The sequence below is a fragment of the Pseudophryne corroboree genome, chromosome 6, assembly GCF_028390025.1.
Source record: "Pseudophryne corroboree isolate aPseCor3 chromosome 6, aPseCor3.hap2, whole genome shotgun sequence".
NCBI lineage: Eukaryota > Metazoa > Chordata > Amphibia > Anura > Myobatrachidae > Pseudophryne > Pseudophryne corroboree.
Genome location: NC_086449.1, coordinates 164,214,417 through 164,237,509, shown reverse-complemented (window position 1 = coordinate 164,237,509; position 23,093 = coordinate 164,214,417). Strand labels below are relative to the sequence as shown.

Below are 23,093 nucleotides of genomic sequence, written 5' to 3'. Positions count from 1 at the left end.
TAAGGCCCCCATACATATAACCCCTGATTCCCCAACCCGACTGAAACTGGCGGCCATCGATGATCGGTGATCCGTTGGGGAAATTCTTCATTTTAAATTTCCCTGATTTGCCGCTCCTGACCGTTTTCAGTCGGGAGCAGGGACTCGAGATTTTTAAAATAGGATTTTAGTACCTACCGGCAAATCCTTTTCTCTTAGTCCGTAGAGGATGCTGGGGACTCCGTAAGGACCATGGGGTATAGACGGATCCGCAGGAGCTTGGGCACACTATAAAGACTTAAACTGGGTGTGAACTGGCTCCTCCCTCTATGCCCCTCCTCCAGACCTCAGTTAGAAAACTGTGCCCAGGAGAGATGGACAATTACGAGGAAAGAATTTATTGTTATAAACCAAAAGCAATAACTGCAGACACAGTGCGCACTGGGACGGGCGCCCAGCATCCTCTACGGACTAAGAGAAATGGATTTACCGGTAGGTACTAAAATCCTATTTTCTCATACGTCCTAGAGGATGCTGGGGACTCCGTAAGGACCATGGGGTTTATACCAAAGCTCCAAAACGGGCGGGACAGTGCGGACGACTCTGCAGCACCGAATGAGCAAACATTAGGGTCCCCAATAATCAGGGTATTAAACTTGTAAAGCATAGCAAAAACGTTTGATCCCGACCAAGAATCCGCTCGGCAAAGTTGAACCGCCGAGACTCCTCGGGCATCCGCACAAGAAAAGCCCATCTTCCCAACAGAATGGACCTTCACCGACTTCGGTGACGGCAATTCAGCCGTAGAACGAACATGCCAAACCGCATCACAGATTCAGCGTGTAACAGACTGCATAACGCAGTCTCCCAAACAATGCTGGGAACATACCAGACAAACAGAGCCTCTGTTTCTCCAAACTGAGCCAAATTGACGACCTACATACTCAAATCCCTGGCTAGATCGGGGGAATTTGAATCAGCTAACGCCTAAGTAACCACCGGCATCAAAATAGGCTGATTTCTGTGAAACCCAGAAACCACTCTTGGTAGAACTACCAACCTAATACTCAGTTCCTCTCTATCCACCTGAAAGATCAAACAAGGCTCTTGTGAGACAAAACCACCACTTCCGATACCCGCCTTGCGGACGTCAAAGCCAATAGCATGACCACTTTCCAAGAGAGAAATTTTTGTAAAGAAACTTATTAGGCTTGCCTCCACACCGGCTTGTAAAGTATGGATAAGCATGACCTAGTTGAAAGTCCTCCATAGGAGCCTTCCTGGATACCCACCGAGACACATAATTACGCCAACTACGGTGGTAACGCTTTGCCGTTAGTTCTTTCCTAGCCTGAAGAATTGAGGAAACGACTTTACTGGGAACACCCGTTCGGCTTAGGATATGGCATTCAACCGCTCCGCCGTCAGACGCAGCCGCAGTAAGTCCTGATACACGGCCTGACCTTGTTGTAACATTACCTCACGTAGAGGAAGAGGGCAGTAATCTTCTATGAGTAAACCATGAAACTGGATAGCCAACCCTCGCTGGCTAGACCGGATTCAAGAGGATCACCGGAACCTTCAATTATCTTACGCTTACCACCGTCAGAAAAATGAAAGCTGAGAGGCCACATAGCCCGACTAAAAACACCCACGGAGTCACGAGGATGTCCACTGCTATATCTTGAGTGTCCCTTGACCTGGAACAATCTCCTTGAGGCCTCTCGTTGAGGCGAGACGCCCACATGTCCAATTGTGACACTCCTCAAAGACTTCTCACGTCTGGGAAAGCTTCTCGATGATGACTGAATCTTTCCCGGTTGGATATCGCGTCAGCAGAGGAAATCTATTTCTCCTTCGATTACCTCCGGAACGAAGACTGCTAAAATAGCGTTTACCAGACCTCCCACTCAACTGCAAACTGTGCATCTTCTTCCATTGCCGCTTTTCTCCTTGTTCTGCCATAGCGGCTTACTTACGCCAGTGCTGACAAGTCGACTGGCAGAACTAACACGGCAGAACACGAAGAATACGTTCGTCGAAACTAGCTCTTAATTCCGGAAAGCTTACAGCAGACAAGTTTCCCAACTTGACCTTATCCCCTGGAAATACGTCCCTTTCAAAGGACTGCTCCCCAGCTTCGGAGATCTGTATGAACGGACACCAGGATCCCGAACCTTCATTCCTCTAGAAGGAAAGAAGCGAGCAGACACCACAGGAGCGATGTCCTGGCCGTTTGGATTATATTCCGGTGCATGCGCAGGTGAGACCCGGACCACATTTCCAACTGGTCCCATGAAACCACTCTGGTATTAGACCTGCTGACCGAAAAAATAAGATTTTAAACCTACCGGTAAATCTATTTCTCCTAGTCCGTAGAGGATGCTGTGGACTCCGTAAGGACCATGGGGTATAGACGGGCTCCGCAGGAGATAGGGCACCTAAAAAGAACTTTGACTATGGGTGTGCACTGGCTCCTCCCTCTATGCCCCTCCTCCAGACCTCAGTTAGAGAACTGTGCCCAGAGGAGATGGATAATACAAGGCAGGATTTAGCAATCCAAGGGCAAGATTCATACCAGCCCACACCAATCATACCATGTAACCTGGGTTTAAAATCTTATTTTCTCTTACGTCCTAGAGGATGCTGGGGACTCCGTAAGGACCATGGGGTTTATACCAAAGCATCCAATCGGGCGGGAGAGTGTGTATGACTCTGCAGCACCGACTGAGCAAACGCTAGGTCCTCATCAGCCAGGGTATCAAACTTGTAGAATTTAGCAAAAGTGTTTGACCCCGACCAAGTCGCCGCTCGGCAAAGTTGTAATGCCGAGACGCCTCGGGCAGCCGCCCAAGAAGAGCCCACCTTCCTAGTGAAATTGGCCTTAACCGAATTTGGTACCGGCAATCCAGCCGTAGAGTGAGCCTGCTGAATCGTATTACAGATCCAGCGAGCAATAGTCTGCTTCTAAGCAGGAGCGCCAATCTTATTGGCCGCATACAGGACAAACAGAGCCTCTGTTTTCCTAATTCTAGCCGTCCTGGCTACATAAATTTTTAAGGCCCTGACTAGGTCCATGGATCTGGAATCCTCCAGGTCACTTGTAGCCACAGGGACCACAATATGTTGATTCATATGGAACGAAGAAACCACTTTAGGCAAAAATTGCGGACGTGTCCTCAATTCAGCTCGATCCACATGAAAAATCAAGTAGGGGCTCTTGTGTGACAAAGCCGCCAATTCTGACACTCGCCTTGCTGATGCTAAGGCCAACAACATGACCACCTTCCAGGTAAGAAATTTCAACTCAACCTTGTTAAGCGGTTCAAACCAGTGTGATTTTAGGAACTGCAACACCACGTTCAGGTCCCATGGTGCCACTGGAGGCACAAAAGGGGGCTGGATGTGCAGCACTCCCTTTACAAACGTCTGTACTTCTGGAAGAGAAGCCAATTCCTTCTGAAAGAAAATCGAGAGGGCCGAAATCTGTACCTTAACAGAGCCTAATTTCAGGCCCATATCCACTCCTGTCTGTAGGAAGTGGAGAAGACGACCCAGATGAAAATCTTCCGTAGGTGCATTCTTGGTCTCACACCAAGACACATACTTTCGCCAGATACGGTGATAATGTTTTATCGTCACCTCCTTCCTAGCCTTTATTAAAGTAGGGATGACCTCTTCCGGAATACCCCTTTTCGCTAGGATTCGGCGTTCAACCGTAAGTCTTGAAATACACAGGGCCCCTACTGCAACAGGTCTTCCCTCAGAGGAAGAGGCCAGGGATCTCCTGTGAGCATCTCTTGTAGATCCGAGTACCAGGCCCTTCGAGGCCAGTCTGGGACAACGAGTATCGTCTGTACTCTTCTTCGTCTTATGATCCTCAACACTTTTGTGATGAGAGGAAGAGGAGGAAACACGTAGACCGATTTGAACACCCACGGTGTTATCAGAGCGTCTACTGCTACTGCCTGAGGGTCCCGAGACCTGGCGCAATACCTCCGAAGTTTTTTGTTGAGGCGTGACGCCATCATGTCTATTTGAGGAGTTCCCCAAAGACGTGTTACGTCTGCACAGACTTCTTGATGAAGTCCCCACTCTCCTGGATGGAGATAGTGTCTGCTGAGGAAGTCTGCTTCCCAGTTGTCCACTCCCGGAATGAAGACAGCCGACAGAGCACTTACATGATTTTCCGCCCAGTGAAGGATCCTTGTGGCTTCCGCCATCGCGACTCTGCTTCTTGTCCCGCCTTGGCGGTTTACATGAGCCACTGCTGTGACATTGTCTGACTGAATCAGAACCGGTAGGTTTCGAAGAAAACTCCCCGCTTGTCGAAGGCCGTTGTAAATGGCCCTGAGTTCCAACACATTGATGTGTAGACCGGACTCCTGGTCTGACCAAAGACCCTGAAAATTTTTTCCCTGTGTGACCGCTCCCCATCCTCAGAGGCTCGCGTCCGTGGTAACCAGGATCCAATCCTGAATTCCGAACCTGCGACCCTCCAGGAGGTGAGCACTTTGCAACCACCACAGGAGGGACACTCTGGTCCCTGGGGACAGAGTTATTTTTCGATGTAAGTGCAGATGGGACCCGGACCATTTGTCCAGAAGGTCCCATTGAAAAGTCCTTGCATGGAACCTTCTGAAGGGAATGGCCTCGTAGGCCACCACCATTTTCCCCAGAACTCGAGTGCATTGGTGAACTGACACCCTTTTCGGTTTTAGCAGGTCTCTGACCATGTTCTGGATGTCTTGGGCTTTCTCTATTGGGAGGAAGACCTTCATTTGTTCCGTATCCAGTATCATACCTAGGAACGGTAGTCGAGTTGTCGGAATCAACTGTGACTTCGGTAGATTTAGAATCCAACCGTGTTGCTGGAGCACTCTCAGAGAGAACGCCACACTGCTCAGCAATTTCTCCCTTGATCTCGCTTTTATCAGGAGATCGTCCAAGTATGGGATAATTGTGACTTCATGCTTGAGCAGGACCACCATCATTTCCGCCATTATCTTGGTGAAAATCCTCGGGGCCGTGGAGAGTCCAAACGGCAACGTCTGAAATTGGTAATGACAATCCTGTACAGCGAATCTCAGGTATTCCTGATGGGGGGAATATATGGGGACATGAAGGTACTCCTCCTTTATGTCCAGAGACACCATAAACTCCCCCTCCTCCATGTTGGCTATTTTCGCTCTGAGAGATTCCATTTTGAATTTGAATCTTTTTATGTACAGGTTTAGGGATTTCAGATTCAAAATAGATCTGACCGAACCGTCCGGTTTCGGGACCACAAACAGGGTTGAGTAGTAACCTCTTCCCTGCTGGTGCAGGGGAACCTTGATTATCACTTGCTGTATACACAGCGTTTGAATTGCAGCTAACACTACATCCTTTTCCGATGTGGAAGCTAGTAGGGCCGATTTGAAGAATCGGCGCGGGGGCACCTCCTCGAATTCCAATTTGTAAACCTGGGAAACTATTTCCAACACCCAGGGATTCAGGTCCGAACTGACCCAGGCCTGACTGAAAAGTCGAAGACGTGCCCCCACCGGTGCGGACTCCCTCAGGGGAGCCCCAGCGTCATGCTGTGGGTTTTGGAGCAGCCGGGGAGGACTTTTGTTCCTGGGCACCTGCCGAAGCAGGTGCTCTCTTGCCTCTGCCCTTACCTCTGGCGAGGAAAGAGGATCCCCGACCTCTTTTGGAATTGTGCGACCGAAAGGACTGCATCTGATACGGTGTTACTTTCTTTTGCTGTTGGGGAATATATGGTAAAAAATTTGATTTACCTGCTGAAGCTGTGGAAACCAGGTCCGTCAGCCCATCCCCAAACAATACATCACCCTTATAGGGTAGTACTTCCATATGTTTTTTGGAATCCGCATCACCCGTCCATTGGCGAGTCCATAAGGATCTTCTCGCTGAGACAGACATGGCATTGGCCCTAGAAGCTAGCAATCCAATGTCCCTTTGAGCATCCCTCATAAATAAGACTGCGTCTTCAATATGGCCTAGAGTTAGGAATATAGTATCCTTATCCATATTATCAAATTGATCTGTCAGCTCATCTGTCCAAGCTGCAATTGCGCTACACACCCATGCCGACGCAATTGTCGGTCTTAGCACAGCACCCGTATGAGAATAAATACACTTTAATGTAGTTTCTTGCCTGCGATCTGCAGGGTCCTTAAGGGCTGCTGTGTCAGGAGACGGTAGCGCCACTTTCTTGGACAAGCGCGTCAGGGCCTTGTCCACAGTGTGGGGTGATTCCCAAATCTCCCTGTCCTGCTTAGGGAAGGGGTATGCCATATAAATTCTTTTGGGGATCTGCGGTCTCTTATCCGGAGTCTCCCAAGCTTTTCCAAAGAAATCATTCAATTCATGAGATGTGGGAAAGTTAATAATCTGTTTCTATTCCTTAAACATGTGTACCCTTGTGTCAGGGACCGAGGGTTCATCCACAATATGCAACACATCCCTTATTGCCACAATCATACACTGAATGGTTTTAGTCACCCTAGGGTGCAATTTTACTTAGTCATAGTCGACACTGGAATCAGAATCCGTGTCGGTAGTAGTGTCTTGTGTTAAGGGACGCTTTTGAGACCCCGACGGGCCCTGTGAGTCGGTCCAATCCGAGGATTGACCCCCTGATGTCCCCCCTAATTCAGCCTTATCAAGCCTTTTATGTAAAGATGCCACCCCACTCATTTGCTCCACCTCCTCCTTGGAGAAGCCTTCCGCCTCAGACATGTCGACACACACGTACCGACACCCCACACACAGGGAATAACCTATAAGGGGACAAAACCCCAACCATGCCCTAAGGAGAGACAGAGCGAGAGTATGCCAGCACACACCAGCGCTTAAAAACACTGGAAAAATAGCGCTTTTCTATAATATAATATGCCAGTTCCCACTCACTGCGTCGCTAATGTGCCCCCCTCCTCTTTTTTTTCCAGCCTGTGAAGTTCAGCAGGGGAGAGACACCAGGGAGCCAGCGTTTTCCTCATGCAGCTTCTGTGGAGAAAATGGCGCTGGTTAGTGCTGAGGATCAAGCCCCGCCCACCCGACGGCGGGCTTCGGTCCCAGTGATTTTTCAATAAAAATGGCGGGGGTCATAGATTTACTGCCTCCGCAGCCTAATCAAACTGTATTTGCCCAAATGTGAAGTTTATTGCTGCCCAGGGCGCCCCCCCTGCGCCCTGCACCCTTCAGTGCTGCTCTGTGTGTGTGTGACTGGGAGCAATGCCTTACCTCATGAAGATCTGATGTCTTCTGCCTTCTCTATCCGGCTTCTATCTTCGGCATCTGTGAGGACGACGGCGGCGCGGCTCCGGGACGAACCCCAGGTGAGACCTGTGTTCCGACTCCCTCTGGAGCTAATGGTGTCCAGTAGCCTTAGAAGCAGTGCCCAACTTGACAAGCCAGCTCTGCTTCTCTCTCCTCGGTCCCACGATGCAGGGAGCCTGTTGCCAACAGGACTCCCTGAAAATTAAAAACCTAACAAAATTCTTCTTCAACAGAAAACTCTGGAGAGCTCTCTGCAGTGCACCCATTCTCCTCTGGGCACAAGATCTAACTGAGGTCTGGAGGAGGGGCATAGAGGGAGGAGCCTGTGCACACCCATAGTCAAAGTTATTTTTAGGTGCCCTATCTCCTGCGGAGCCCGTCTATACCCCATGGTCCTTACGGAGTCCCCAGCATCCTCTTGGACGTAAGAGAAAAAAAACTCTTAGGCCGCACCCATCTGTCTTATTAACGGAACATAATGATGAGGTGTCACCTCAAAGCCGATTCAACTCTGGATCCTTAGACCTCTTTCCATAGGAAAAACACCAAACCTTAACCGGTCAGTATCTACTCTGAAACCACTTTTGACATCTGCGTCGTTGGGAACAACAGCCAATCAATGTGTCGAAGAACCGTCAGAAAGAAACAACGATTTGCACCTTTATACAGGGACAACCAGACAATGTCCCGAACCTGACGCACCTCTGTATGGCGTCGCGTACTACCTCCACTTCCAGAGGGGAATGGCAAGATCTATTGGAAAAAACAGTAAGGGGAAACAACCGTAACTCAGAATGTCTCCCTTTGGCTTCTATAAATAACTCACAGGTCCTAGTCTATTCCTGGACTAACTGAAAATTAGTAGACAAGTGGTCACCTGAGTGTGGACCAGCCAGATAGACTCAGGGACAAGTGGTGGATGTAGTGGAAACAGAAAACGACATCCACTCCTGCGAACCTAACAAGGCTGCAGAACACTTACCTTTTCGCCTTTCACTGTCTGCACAGAAAAAGGAAAAAAAAAAAAAAAAGAACGGTATCGAACCAGGTAAAACGACTGCATCCCACAAAAGAATGCGTCACCAACCGTTGTGAAGGAGGCTACCTCACGAAGTTAGACTTACCAGTGGAATCCGCCGAGATCGACTGAACAGAGGCCACACCAAACAGCTGTATACCTCCCACCAGCATCTCCCGGAGACATCCTCCGCATTTTCCGGTCACACCTCCTGCTTTCACGTGGCAGCCTGCTGTAATGTTATAATGTAGAATAAACATAGGCAAGCCTACCCACTCTGGGTAGGGTAAGTCTATCGGATGCCTACCCGAATACAACACTCCCTCAAGTGCATACAGTGCAAATAAGGACAAAGTATAGAAATAAAATTTCACTTAGTTGCCTGTGTATGATCCTTTGCGACCGGGCTCTGCGTCGACCAGGAGTTGACTGTCATGATTTTCTCTCCGTGTTGTGAAGAGAATAATATTCGGACTCCTTGAGAGGATCGAAACGAACTCGTCACGGCCAATCTAGAGCTTAATCAACAGAGCGACCAGCACATGATAAGAATACCATTATTTCAGCATTCATGGATATACAGCATGTAATACACAATAAAACACATATACCCTAACCATGCATATATAACCTATATCTACATATATACACATATAGATATAACCTATACGCAAGTGAATTGTCCAGACCTGTCAGGTTCCTAGTGACAGTAATGTGTTGTGAATGTGTATGACCATGTACTGACATGCCCCCGATGTGGATCTACCAGGAACGTTATGGCCGACAGAAACTTAGTAAATGTCGACAGCAAGGAATAAGTGGGCAAAAAATAATAATAATAATCACGGAACCCCGAAGGGTCTGAGGGAAGCATACAAATTCAATTTTGATAACATTCCCCCCACAAATACCTATAAATATATATATATATATACACAGGTACAAGGCCATAACAGCCTGACAATTCTTTACCCAGGAAATACCGTTGATGCCCACAGGGCATCCATAAACAACTGTATCTCCCCTATCGTGTTTACTGTTTGTGTGCTTAAACAGCAATTCCCTAATACTTAACCTTCCTAATCAAGTACCACCATGCGCCGGCGAAGCCGACAGTTATCCCCACAGCAGCTTATGACAAAGCCCTCACACTTGCCGACCAACCAATAGTGGGTACAAACAGGGAAACAGTGAATTTATGCAATATAAGAGTAATTATGCGTCCATTATCAAACATAATGCTATATGACAAACATATAGCATTAAAAACACTATGTCCCCCCTCCATCTTACTATCCAGCAAGTCTGGCGCTGACTCCTCTGTGAGGGCTAAGCTCCACCCCTTCCCGGCGCGATTAAGCCCGTTCAAACACCCATATAACTTTAAATTGAGCTGGGGGCTTATATACAGGGATTAACCCCCTGTATATACCCCTATATGCACAAGCGCAGCCCAGGGCGCCCCCCCCCCCCCCCCCGCGCCCACGGAAGCCGTTGGTGTGTGGGAGTGGAGCGCAGCGCGCACGCTGCGGTGCCCTGGCGGGGTGAAGACACCCGGTGTCCGGGTATGTTCCCCCGCCAGGGATGATTCAAGAAATGCTGCCCAGGGCACTCCCCCCCAGCGCCCTGCACCCTGCAGGCCTCTGGTGTGCGGGAGCAGGGGGCGCAGCGCTACCGCTGCTGCTCCCTCCTTATCGTGGCACACTGGCGGGGTGAACATGCCCGGTGTTCGGGCACCGAAGCATGTCCCCCCGCCAGGCTACACAGTACATATATATATATATATATATATATATATATGCTGCCCAGGGCGCTCCCCTCCCCCCCAGCGCCCTGCACGTCGATGGCGTGTGTGTTTGTGGGAGCAGGGAGCGCAGTGCTACCGCTGTTGCTCCTCCCTGCGGCACACTGGCGGGGTGAACATACACACCCAGGCACCTAAATATGTCCCCCCGCCAGCTATATAGACCCTCAGCAACATGCCCCCAAGGCGCTCCCCCCCCCCCCCCCAGCACCCTGCACCCTGCCAAAGACATTGGTGTGTGGGAGCATGGAGCGCAGCACTACCGCTGCTGTTACCTCCGTTACTGAAGTCTTCTGCCGTCACTGAAGTCTTCTTTTCTTCCAATACTCACCCGGCTTATTTCTTCTGCCTTCTGTGAGGGGATCGACGGCGTGGCTCCGGGAACAAGCAGCTAGGTGCACCAAGTGATCGAACCCTCTGGAGATAATGGTGTCCAGTAGCCGAGAAGCAGAGCCTTTAAACTAAGAAGAAGTAGGTCCTGCTTCTCTCCCCTCAGTCCCACGATGCAGGGAGCCTGTAGCCAGCAGGTCTCCCTGAAAATAAAAAACCTAACAAAGTCTTTCAGAGAAACTCAGGAGAGCTCCCCTAGTGTGTGTCCAGTCACTCCTGGGCACAAAGTCTAACTGAGGTCTGGAGGAGGGGCATAGAGGGAGGAGCCAGTTCACACCCAGTTTAAGTCTTTATAGTGTGCCCAAGCTCCTGCGGATCCGTCTATACCCCATGGTCCTTACGGAGTCCCCAGCATCCTCTAGGACGTATGAGAAAACATGTTTAATATTCCCGATTCCCCACTTGGCAATCTGTCGCTAATGCATGGGGGCCATCAGATGAAAACGTAAAAAGTAGCACAGTGAAGGAAAAAGTATACAGAACGGAAATCGTATTGGGCATCTTGCACCTTATAGAGCAAAACATTAGGTGAATGAGGAGACATCTGCAGATAGATTACTTTTGAACTTGTTACAGCTACAATACAAACTTCACCGCTGATAGGAGGCAAATCTATTCACAATTACAACACTGAGGTCATGGGGTTGATTCCCACCATGACCTTAACCAGGTGGAGTTTGTATATTCTCCTCATGCTTGCGTGGGTTTCCTATGGGTACTCCGGTTTCCTCCCACATTCCAAAAATATACTGGTAGGCTAGTTGGCTCCTGACAAAAAATGAACTCTAGTGTGTAAGTGTGTTTATGTACATGGGCAGACCAAATGGGCCAAGTGGTTCTTATCTGCCATCAAATTCTATGTTTCTATGTTTAACGGGATTATATGGTCTGCCTCAATGACACGCTTTCACCAGGACCTGGTATATGGCTGAACAGAGGGATGGTTAATCAAAATGTGTTATTTACTCACCCAGTGTCATTATCCTGCTCAGCACGAAGCATAGTGAACCACTGCTGCTTGTAAACGGAGGACAACCAATCTGAAACACACATCAAAGAACAGGGTTTACTTTCCCAGTATCAGATGTGGACAACTGCAAAGCAGAACTTCCAATATGTTCACACTTTGCAAACCATCATGTTCTGCATCACAAGACACAGCTAGATTCCCATGGGTAGCACCATTACACAAAAGCTCAAATCATAGAGGAGGCAGTAATAGCATAAACATATTCTAAGGTATGCAGTCGGAAAGGGGAAGGAATCGGTGAGAGAAATTCTGTGTTTGCCCCTCTGCAGCATTGGAGCCTGGACAGTGCGCTGCACCTGGGCATCAGTGCATCTGGGCTGCAGCCTGGCCAGCAAAGTAGGAGTATATATAATAACTGACAGTTTTATTAAGGACTTTGGGCCCGATTCAGAGATGGACAGAAGTTCAATGTTGCATGCAAGCAGCACTGAATTTCCATCCGAACTATAGGAAGGGCATGCAGGAGACATCTCAGTAGTAGAGACGCCTCCTGCATGTAGCTGGATCCCAGCACAGCTACCAACGTTGCGAGCTGGAATCCAACAGCTGGCCAATGGAAGCAGGGGCGGCAAGGCCAGGAAGCCTGCGTGGTGACACGCAGACCCTTGGCTCTCCACTCCTAGAAAATAGGGGTGTTTCTAGAAACGCAGCCCTCCCCCCTCCCCTCAATGCCAAGAGGGGAACTAAGTACAACAGCTCAAAACGGACCTTGCGTAGCCACAGATTCCCGATAATTGGGACTCTGTGTGGAACGAGGGGTTCTGCGTCCCATTTTGAATAAGGCCCTTTGTTAGAAGAAAATGATTTACTGATGGAACACATGGAGCGGTGAAAAAATGGACTTACATTGAGAGTAGCCACGTATTATTTAGGTATGTGCATTTTTAGCTAAGTATATTTAGTAGTATATTTAAACTATTTATATTTTTATTGGTTTATCTCTTTCCAGCTGGCTGATCTGCATAAGGAGGTTTCATTTTTATTTTATCTCACAGCTTCTTGCTAATCATTGAAATATTGCATGGTGGAATACCAGGTACGTAGGTATGAAAATCGTAGCTTTCCCCTTTAAATGCATGACTATCTCATCTGTCCCCAATTTGTTTCTCTTGTGCTTTTGTAAATCTACACCAAAGAAACCCTCTGTACCACGCTATTAGGACATCAATTAGATTGTGCATGTAAGAAACGTATTATGGCAGCTAAAGGGAAATTAACCAGATGTGACTTTCCCAGATCTGGTGCAAAATAGCCCCTCTGTGCACAGATAACAAATGATAAGTCTCTGGCGATGGACAATGAAGAAATAAGTGCCCCCAGTACAGAGGCAGATTATACAGCAGGGGCTATAGCATAATACACCAACAGCTGCCAGCTACTTAGCATTGACACATCCCCTGCAATAGTTTGTACATTAATTACACAACAAGCTACATTACTGCACAGTAGCCCAGAAAACAGATCATTCAGTTACAGCACACTAGAGTATCTAGCTATTTACCAAGGGGAAAGGACTGGTTTTATTTATAAATAAAAAAGTTGTTTATTTCTAACTACTTTATAAAAGTGGCTTGCTGGAGCCGGGTGGACGCTGCTGTGAGCGGTGGCTGTGACATCCTCCGGCTACGCTGCCCGCTGCTGTAGCGCGCCCCCTCCTCCTAGTCTCCTCCGGCACTGCTCTCCCCCTCTGCCCGCGGCTCTCCCGTCTCCTCTGGCGCTGCTTTCCCCCTCTGCCCGCGCCTCTCCCGTCTCCTCCGGCGCTGCTCTCCCCCCATCTGTGCTCCTGCATCTCACTTCGACTTTTTTTAAAGTAGAATTGAGATGGTCGAAAAGGGGGACAAAACAAGCACGTGGATCAGCAGCTATTCCGCCGATCCACGTGCTTTTCGACAAGTCGAATTCCTCGACTTGTCGAATAATTTGGGGTTATATTGCATAGGTCGGAACCCCTTCCGACCTAAAAAAGTCGAAAACTGCATTCTTTTTTTTGACAGAAGGCAGCTTGCGACTTCAATTGCATATACTCCTTAGTGATATAGGGGGTATTCAATTAGTGCTGTTTTTTCGACCAGTCGAAAAAACTGCACTTTTTGCCCTTTTTTAGGTCGAATTTACATTCGACCTATTCAATGCCTGTGCCGTTTTTTCGACTGGTTGATAAAATCTACACGGGCAAAAACCATGTGGATCGGCGAATTTGCCACCGATCCACGTGTTTTGTCGAATTTGCGGGCATTTGACAGTTTTTGGGTCCATTTACGCCCATGCTGATTCGTCAAAAAACAAAACAAAAACAACGAAAAGGCATGGGTGAAAATGGATTAAAAAACGGGTGAAAATGCCTGCTATTGAATACACTTAAATTAAATTAGTGCCGATTTTCCAACTGTCGGAAAATTCGGCACTAATTGAATATCCCCTATAGCGAGCTATAGCACAAATTTTTCCCCTCCTGGTCGATATAGTGTATTATATTACCCAGTGTGTATGCCGCTGTCGCCGAGCGATGTGCGGCCCCACGGGTCGTTAACGACCCTCAGTCCTGGCCATGCATGCAGCTCAATTTCCACTTATCGTTCAAAGCCGAGTGCTCCGGTCGGCCGCGGTATGACGTCACTGTGCGATATCGATATCGTAACTACTTTATTGTTTATTTATAACTACTATATTCCATTAAGGCTTGCTTTACCATTTCAATTGTAAACATATTTCAAGATTTGGTATTAATGTTTTAGTGGAGTGCTATATGCTAAAAGTTTCCATCTGGGGTTTTAATGAAGTACAATAGTTAATGTGTTCTATATGGTTTGCTTATTTATTATTGTAAAGTTCAGTTTAAGATGTGACCATCTGGTGAGCAGTGGACTGGGCATCACAGCACGATGGATGCAAAGCCTATTACTTTAGAGTGGGATCCGGTCTGAAGATCGACAGTGTCTAGGTTGACAATGTTTAGGTCGACCGCGATAGGTCGACAGTCACTAGGTCGACATGGATGGAAAGTCGACAGGGTTTCTAGGTCGACATGTGCTAGGTCGACAGGTCTAAAGGTCGACATTAGTTTTTCACATTTTTTTTCTTTTTTTGAATTTTTTCATACTTAACGATCCACGTGGACTACGATTGGAATGGTAAAGTGTGCCGAGCGAAGCGGTAGCGGAGCGAAGGCACCATGCCCGAAGCATGGCGAGCGAAGCGAGCCATGCGAGGGGACGCGGTGCACTAATTTGGGATCCCGGTCACTCTAAAAAAAAAAAAAAAAAATCCTCATGTCGACCTATCGACCTAGCACATGTCGACCTAGAAACCCTGTCGACCTTCCATCCATGTCGACCTAGTGACTGTCGACCTATAGTGGTCGACTTAAACATTGTCGACCTAGACACTGTCGATTTGAGGAACCACACCCCTTTAGAGTAGTGGCTCCCAAACTTTATTGAATCACGGCACCCTAGGTTGCAGGATTTTTTTCAGGGCACCCCTAGGCTAAACGTTTCTTATTGAGAAATTTAGACAGAAGTAAATTGTGTTTATATGTTATCCTTAGGTTGAGTTGTGTGGTAAGGGACAAGATTTGCTTCTGTTTCTCCACATATTTTATGACTGGCAGCCACAAGCACTAGTTTTGCCTATTAGACTAACCATAAATAATTAAAATTGGTCTTGGACCACCAACCTGAGGCATCCCTGCATGTGTCCCAAGGCACCCCAGGGTGCCACGGCCAACAGTCTGAGAACCACTACTTTAGAGTATCACAGCTCACAAGAGCAGTCATACACATTTACTTGAAATACTGTACCAGCTTTTTTTATTGCCAGAACTACCATCAGCTCCAGCTTGTGCGCTCTACACAGCAAGCTCCATCATCAGCTCCAGGCTGTGCGCTGTACACGGCAAGATCCATCATCAGCTCCAGGCTGTGCAATGTATACAGCAAGATCCATCATCAGCTCCAGGCTGTGCGCTGTACACGGCAAGATCCATCATCAGCTCCAGGCTGTGCAATGTATACAGCAAGATCCATCATCAGCTCCAGGTTGTGCGCTGTACACGGCAAGATCCATCATCAGCTCCAGGCTGTGCGATCTACACGGCAAGCTCCATCATAAGCTCCAGGCTGTGCAATTCACACAAAAAGATCCATCATCAGCTCCAGGCTGTGCAATGTATACAGCAAGATCCATCATCAGCTCCAAGCTGTGCAATGTATACAGCAAGATCCATCATCAGCTCCAGGCTGTGCAATGTATACAGCAAGATCCATCATCAGCTCCAGGCTGTGCAATGTATACAGCAAGATCCATCATCAGCTCCAGGCTGTGCAATGTATACAGCAAGATCCATCATCAGCTCCAGGCTGTGCAATGTATACAGCAAGATCCATCATCAGCTCCAGGCTGTGCACTGTACACGGCAAGATCCATCATCAGCTCCAGGCTGTGCACTTCACACAACAAGATCCATCACCAGCTCCAGGCTGTGCAATGTATACAGCAAGATCCATCATCAGCTCCAGGCTGTGCACTGTACACTGCAAGCTCCATCATCAGCTCCTGGCTGTGCACTTCACACAACAAGATCCATCACCAGCTCCAGGCTGTGCAATGTATACAGCAAGATCCATCATCAGCTCCAGGCTGTGCAATGTATACAGCAAGATCCATCATCAGCTCCAGGCTGTGCAATGTATACAGCAAGATCCATCATCAGCTCCAGGCTGTGCAATGTATACAGAAAGATCCATCATCAGCTCCAGGCTGTGCAATGTATACAGCAAGATCCATCATCAGCTCCAGGCTGTGCAATGTATACAGCAAGATCCATCATCAGCTCCAGGCTGTGCAATGTATACAGCAAGATCCATCATCAGCTCCAGGCTGTGCGCTTTACACAACAAGCTCCATCATCAGCTCCAGCTTGTGCGCTCTACACAGCAAGCTCCATCATCAGCTCAAGGCTGTGCGCTGTACACGGCAAGATCCATCATCAGCTCCAGGCTGTGCGCTCTACACTGCAAGCTCCATCATCAGCTCCAGCTTGTGCGCTCTACACAGCAAACTCCATCATCAGCTCGAGGCTGTGCGCTCTACACTGCAAGCTCCATCATCAGCTCAAGGCTGTGCACTTTACACAATAAGATCCATCATCAGCTCCAGGCTGTGCAATGTATACAGCAAGATCCATCATCAGCTCCAGGCTGTGCAATGTATACAACAAGCTCCATCACCAGCTCCAGTTTGTGCGCTCTACACAGCAAACTCCATCATCAGCTCGAGGCTGTGCGCTCTACACTGCAAACTCCATCATCAGCTCCAGGCTGTGCACTTTACACAACAAGATCCATCATCAGCTCCAGGCTGTGCACTTTACACAACAAAATCCATCATCAGCTCCAGGCTGTGCACTTTACACAACAAACTCCATCATCAGCTCCAGGCTGTGCAATGTATACAGCAAGATCCATCATCAGCTCCAGCTTGTGCGCTCTACACAGCAAACTCCATCATCAGCTCCAGGCTGTGTGCTTTACACAATAAGCTCCATCATCAGCTCCAGCTTGTGCGCTCTACACAGCAAACTCCATCATCAGCTCCAGGCTGTGCAATGTATACAGCAAGATCCATCATCAGCTCCAGGCTGGGCAATGTATACAGCAAGATCCATCATCAGCTCCAGGCTGTGCGCTATACACAGCAAGATCCATCATCAGCTCCAGGCTGTGCAATGTATACAGAAAGATCCAGCATCAGCTCCAGGCTGTGCAATGTATACAGCAAGATCCATCATCAGCTCCAGGCTGTGCAATGTATACAGCAAGATCCATCATCAGCTCCAGGCTGTGCGCTTTACACAGCAAGATCCAGCATCAGCTCCAGGCTGTGCAATGTATACAGAAAGATCCATCATCAGCTCCAGGCTGTGCAATGTATACAGCAAGATCCATCATCAGCTCCAGGCTGTGCAATGTATACAGCAAGATCCATCATCAGCTCCAGGCTGTGCGCTATACACAGCAAGATCCAGCATCAGCTCCAGGCTGTGCAATATACATAGCAAGCTCCATCATCAGCTCCAGGCTGTGCAATATACATAGCCAGCTCCAATACATCAACATCAATTAAAGCATGTGCACTATACACAATAAACATCAATTCCAGACTGTGCTTTATATACAGTTTACACCAACTTCATTCTTTGTTGTGTACTGCTCCCAGCATAAGTATCACCGTTACCAGGCGCCGTGCTACTGTATATCCAGATAATGCTGTCATTATGCAGTCAGATCCCAAGATCTCTCTCTGGCTGTGCATGAGATTCTTTTAACCAGTCTCAGCAGCGTACTTTGGGGGTTATTCAGACCCGCTTGCTCCTCTTCGAATTTGCAGAGGTCTGCTATCAGATAGCTGCCGTCCAGACAGAGTGAACACCCACCCCGTGCAAGCCTGAGTACGGCTTGAAAAAAATCTCGGCAACCGCCGGTCAGCTGCAACTACGTTCACAACCTACTCACCACAGAATGATTTTTCCAGTCGGTGCATAGCCCAGGAAATACTCTTACAGTGCAATACAAACAGGCTGATCGGGGCCGGAGCAGACGTCACACACCCTCCCAGAAAACGCTTGGGAATGCCTGTGTTTTTCCTGACACCCCAAGAAAACAGCCAGTTACCACCCCCAATCACACGTTTCCTGTCAATCACCTTGCGTACGGCTAGCAATAAATAAAAGTTGCTGGATTTATTTGCTGTTTTGCCTCGCGCATGCGTACTACGATCCGTATGCATGCGCAGTCGACCGATAATCGTCCGGCTTCTAAGTTCGCACAACAGCGATCAGGTCTGAACAACACTCTACATTTGCCAAGACTCATCAACCTGCCTAGTGTGGCTCCGGTATCTTCTGTACCTACCAGCCCGATCCAGCCTGTGCTAACTGCTTTGTGTACCAATTTAGTGTTGCTGACTAAGAGGCTTGGTTTAAGAACCTGATCCCGTTTGTACATTCCAGGCCAAAAGACGGCTCTCCAGACTACTCTGCATTCTAGCTATCATCCGTTTTACTACCAACCTGCATTAGGAAGAGATTCACCAAGCCACCTTCATACACACTCCCGATACAGAAGCCACCCGTAGGGTTCCTTACCCGAGTAAACACAATCCCAGAGACCTGACTTTACAATGTTTTTTTGCATTTACAATAAATAAAAATAAATATATTTCTATAAAATTGGTTGTTGTATTAGTTGTAGCGTTCAACTAAGGATCAAATAGGGTAGAAATTACTAAAAGATTAAAACTAGATGGAACAAGTGGTTCTTATCTCGGGTTGCGGTCAATTTACCTACAATCAAAATTCCGACGACAAGTGACCGACGGTCAGAATCCCCACATGGTAAAAATACCAGCATTTAAATTACTGACAAGGGCAAAATACAGATATTTAAAATGTCGACAGGTCAAAAAGTCGACATGAGTTTTTCATGATTTTTACATTGAAACAGACTTGTTCATACTTTACCATCCCAGTTGACCTGGAGTGGGAATATAATAGTATGGTGAGCGCAGCGAGCCATGCGAGGGGACGCGGCACACCTACAGATGGGTCCACATTTATCTTGACCTTTAATAGGATTAACGGAGACTGTCCAGTCGGACTTAATCCACTGCTGTATTGTTCTCTGTATTGTATTGCAGCTGAGAACAATAGATGAAGGGTTTATGCTAATAAATCATGTTGTACCTTGGCGCAGAAAACTAGTCAAGTTAACCGTGGACCCATCTGTATACAGTGTCCTTGTCGACATACAAAAAACCCAATGAAAAACTTGTGATGACTTTTTGACATGTCAGTATTTGAAATGACAGGTTTTTTTACCTTGTCGGTATTTGAAATGTCGGTATTTGATCGGTATTTCATACTGAACCCCTTATCTCTCTTGTCCCTTTTAGAAATAGTTACCCCCTCCGAAGTAGGGATCTTCATGTTCAGGATGCCGCTGTCAGTCACGTGACTGTTGACATCCCAACCGCCTTCATGCATGAATCTACGACATCTGGATTACATTCTAAAACATGACAGACTGTAAGAGCTGGGAATATATGCATTTCAGCCACCCATTCTCTCAAATTGGCTCATCAAAGGCATCCACACAGTCCAATTCCTCAAAGGAGCCAAAGCTTGCTACCCAGGCTATTTAATGCATCAATACCAAAGTACACATTAGATAAGAACTTTGTATGATTTTTGTGAATTAGTGAAGCAATAATGATATATACAGTACTGTGCAAGTGTTTTATGCAGGTGTGGAAAAGATGCTGCAAAGTAAGAATGCTTTCAAAAATAGAAGTGTTAATTGCATTTTGTTTATTAATAAAAAAAACAGCTAAGTGCATGGATAGAAGCAAAATCTAAATCAAAATAATATTTTGCGAGTTACATACTATTTATCGGTAGGCGGGTTGCCGGATGTCAAGAATCTGACAGCGGCATCCCGGTCTCCGGAATGTTAGCAGTAGGGCGAGCGCTAAGAGTCCCCTTGCGGTCACGCTGCACTCGCAAAAGGTAATATTATCACTCTATGGAGGTCGTGGACACCCATGAGTGGGAATAGCCCCTGTGTTCCGGGATTCTGGCCGTCTGCATTTGCCACTGTCGGGATTCCGGCACAGATATTCTCATCGCCGGGATCCTGACAGCCTGCAAATTGAATGCAGTTTTGCATCATGCAATACCATCAGGAATTCTGCGGCAGGACAACGACCCCGAACATACAACCAATGTCATTAAGAACTATAAATAGCATAAAGAGGAAGGAACAAGGAGTCCCGGAAGTGATGATATGGCCCTATGGCCCTTAAATGAAGAGACAGAAGGTTTTAAGCAAGTCAACATCTACAGAAGATCTGTAGTTACTTCTCCAAGATGTTTGGAACATCCTACCGGACGCTTTCCTTCAAAAGTGTGCAAGTGTACCTGTGCGTAAGTACAGAATTGGTGCCGTTTTAAAGGCAAAGGGTGGTCACACAAAATATTGATATGATTTAGATTTTTCTTCTATTCATTCACTTTAAATTGTGATTATTGATAAAAAAATCACAGGTTCTCAAACTCGGTCCCCAGGACCCCACACAGTGCATGTTTTGCAGGTAACCCAGCAGGTGCACAGGTGTATTAATTACTCACTGACATTTTAAAAAGGTCCACAGGGGAAGCTAATTATTTCACTTGTGATTCAGTGAGGAGACCTTAAAAACATGCACTGTGTGGGGTCCTGAGGACAGAGTTTGAGAACCTGTGATAAAAATAAACTATTAAAACTTCTATTATGGAAAGTACACATATATACACACATACATACACATATATATGTTATATACACACATATATATGTTATATATACACACACACATATATATGTTATATACACACACACACACACACACACACATATATATATAATATACACATACATACACACACACACAAAAAAATAACAAATATGGGGGAGTAATTTGCACAATTGAAAATACCAAAAGGAGTAAGAATTATGTGAGGAAAGAGCAGATTTGATTTTCAACTGGTGAAATACTTTCAGATTGCCATAACTGGGGTGCGGTATATTATACTGGCGCTCGGATTCCCGGTGGTCAGGAGAGCAACACTGGAATCCCGGCGGGATCTTATATGGGGAGGGGGTGGTCTTCTGTATGCCGGCGGTCGGGCTCCCGGCGCTCAGTATACCGGCGCCGGAGCCCGACAGCCGGCATACCGACACTTATTTTCCCTCGTGGAGGTCCACGACCCCCATAGAGGGAGAATAAAATAGTGTGGCGCGCATAGCGCGCCACCGTGCCCGTAGCGTGGCGAGCGCAGCGAGCCCGCAAGGGGCTCATTTGCGCTCGCCACACTGTCGGTAAGCCGGCGGTCGGGCTCCCGGCGCCGGTATGCTGGTCGCCGGGAGCCCGACCGCCGGCCAGCCGTAGTGAACCCTGGGGAGGTATGCAATAATTTCTGGATGGGCAGTGCCTAGGTAGAATAGACACAATCTGACTGGTTGTGAACTGTAATCTCTGGCTAAAGTTCTTGGGAAGGCACACAACCATATACAGTATAAACAGCACTGCACACCAAAGTAGTAAGTGTGTTCACTTCCTTCACAAACTTGTTATATAGCTCAACAGAGGCCACTGGAGAGCCATGATCTAATATGACTAAAAAATGATCTGTGACAGCAGGAGAATTTTTATAAACTGCAAGTTGCTTTTGGGGAGAAGGCACCATCCTGAACCACTGTGTGAGTGGTGCAGTAGAGATTTCCTGGACGAGTAGTGTTGCGGCCGACCTGTGTCCGCCATCACAGAGAACAACGTTGCAGCAGTGCGGGCCATAGTTGAGGTGCATACCAGGGTGTCCATGGCCCAGTTACAGAAGGAGATAGACTTTTCATTGGGATCCATTCACTTGATACTTTGTGAAAAACTTGGCCTGAGCAATTTTTCTGCACACTGGGTGTCCCATCAGCTGACTTGAGAGTAGGAGGTTCAGGTGACTTGGTGCCACAACATGCTGGCCTGGCTTGACGGCGGTCAAACTCAGTCTGTGACATCAGTGGTGAAGAATCCTGGATCTACAATACCGAGACCAAACAACAATCGGCCCCTGTACCACTCGTGCAGCAGCACACTGTCACTGGGGATTGGTAGCACAACCAATGCCTGCTGCAAGTTCTGAAAGCTATTTCCAGATGCTGTCCAAGAACTTGCGCCCCTGGTGTCCTCCATCACAACAATGTGCCCTACTACAAGTCCATTAGTACAGCTGCTTCACCAAGTGGTTTGAGTCCTCTGGCAAAAACTTTGAAAAACTGTTCACTTTGTACATATAATACTTTGTGTATTCGGAAACTTACTGCACCCCCTTGTACCTTTCAGAAGCTAAGCTCCCCACCAAAAGATCAAAAATAGAATTGAGCCACTTGTACATAACATCGTTCCTGCTCTGGCTGGCCTCTAACTTAGTCACATCATTAGAATCCGCATATGTTATTTTTGTAAACATATATGCACCTCTCTTAAGACCATGCACCCTTATTCAAAAGATGCATTAGAAAAGTTTCATTGTTGTGCAGCTGACATTACTATTGTACAAAAATAATAGGAAACCCCAAATAGCTATGGACTGTGTTGCCTTCAACTGCCTTATCAAGTGATCTACAATGAAAGAACTTTCTGGCAATAGTAAAGATAAAAGCTACCAATCTACTTACCTTAGACAATAAAACTACATGAAACCTTATTTAGAGATTAGCAGATCTGCCTGGCATTACTTGGCTTTTTTGTTTTTTAGTGTGCAGACTGTTTTTTTTTTTCTGCCTTATGTATTTATTCTCTACCCATTAACTTTTTGTGTATGTTATTGGTCTCTCCCCCAGCTGTTGGCTCCGAGCTCTACATGCCTGCATATAGGCCAACTAATCCAGTCTCTACAGCCAGCTACAGGCTTTTAATCAAGATTAATCAAGCCCTGTACAGTGATAATAGGATTTTGGTACTTACCAGATAAATCCTTTTCTTTGACTCCACAG

At 47.2% G+C, this 23,093-nt stretch overlaps 1 protein-coding gene across 3 annotated transcripts in view; it reads right to left on the bottom strand.

Annotated features, from left to right (window-relative positions):
- The window catches only part of GMCL1 (germ cell-less 1, spermatogenesis associated), a 458,077-nt gene that overhangs the window by 69,585 nt on the left and 365,399 nt on the right, over positions 1-23,093 (bottom strand). For all 3 annotated transcript variants that reach the window (XM_063932081.1, XM_063932080.1, XM_063932079.1), the window contains exon 11: positions 11,449-11,518. In XM_063932081.1, the coding sequence (XP_063788151.1) occupies positions 11,449-11,518 (70 nt within the window). The remainder of the gene's footprint in view (positions 1-11,448; positions 11,519-23,093) is intronic.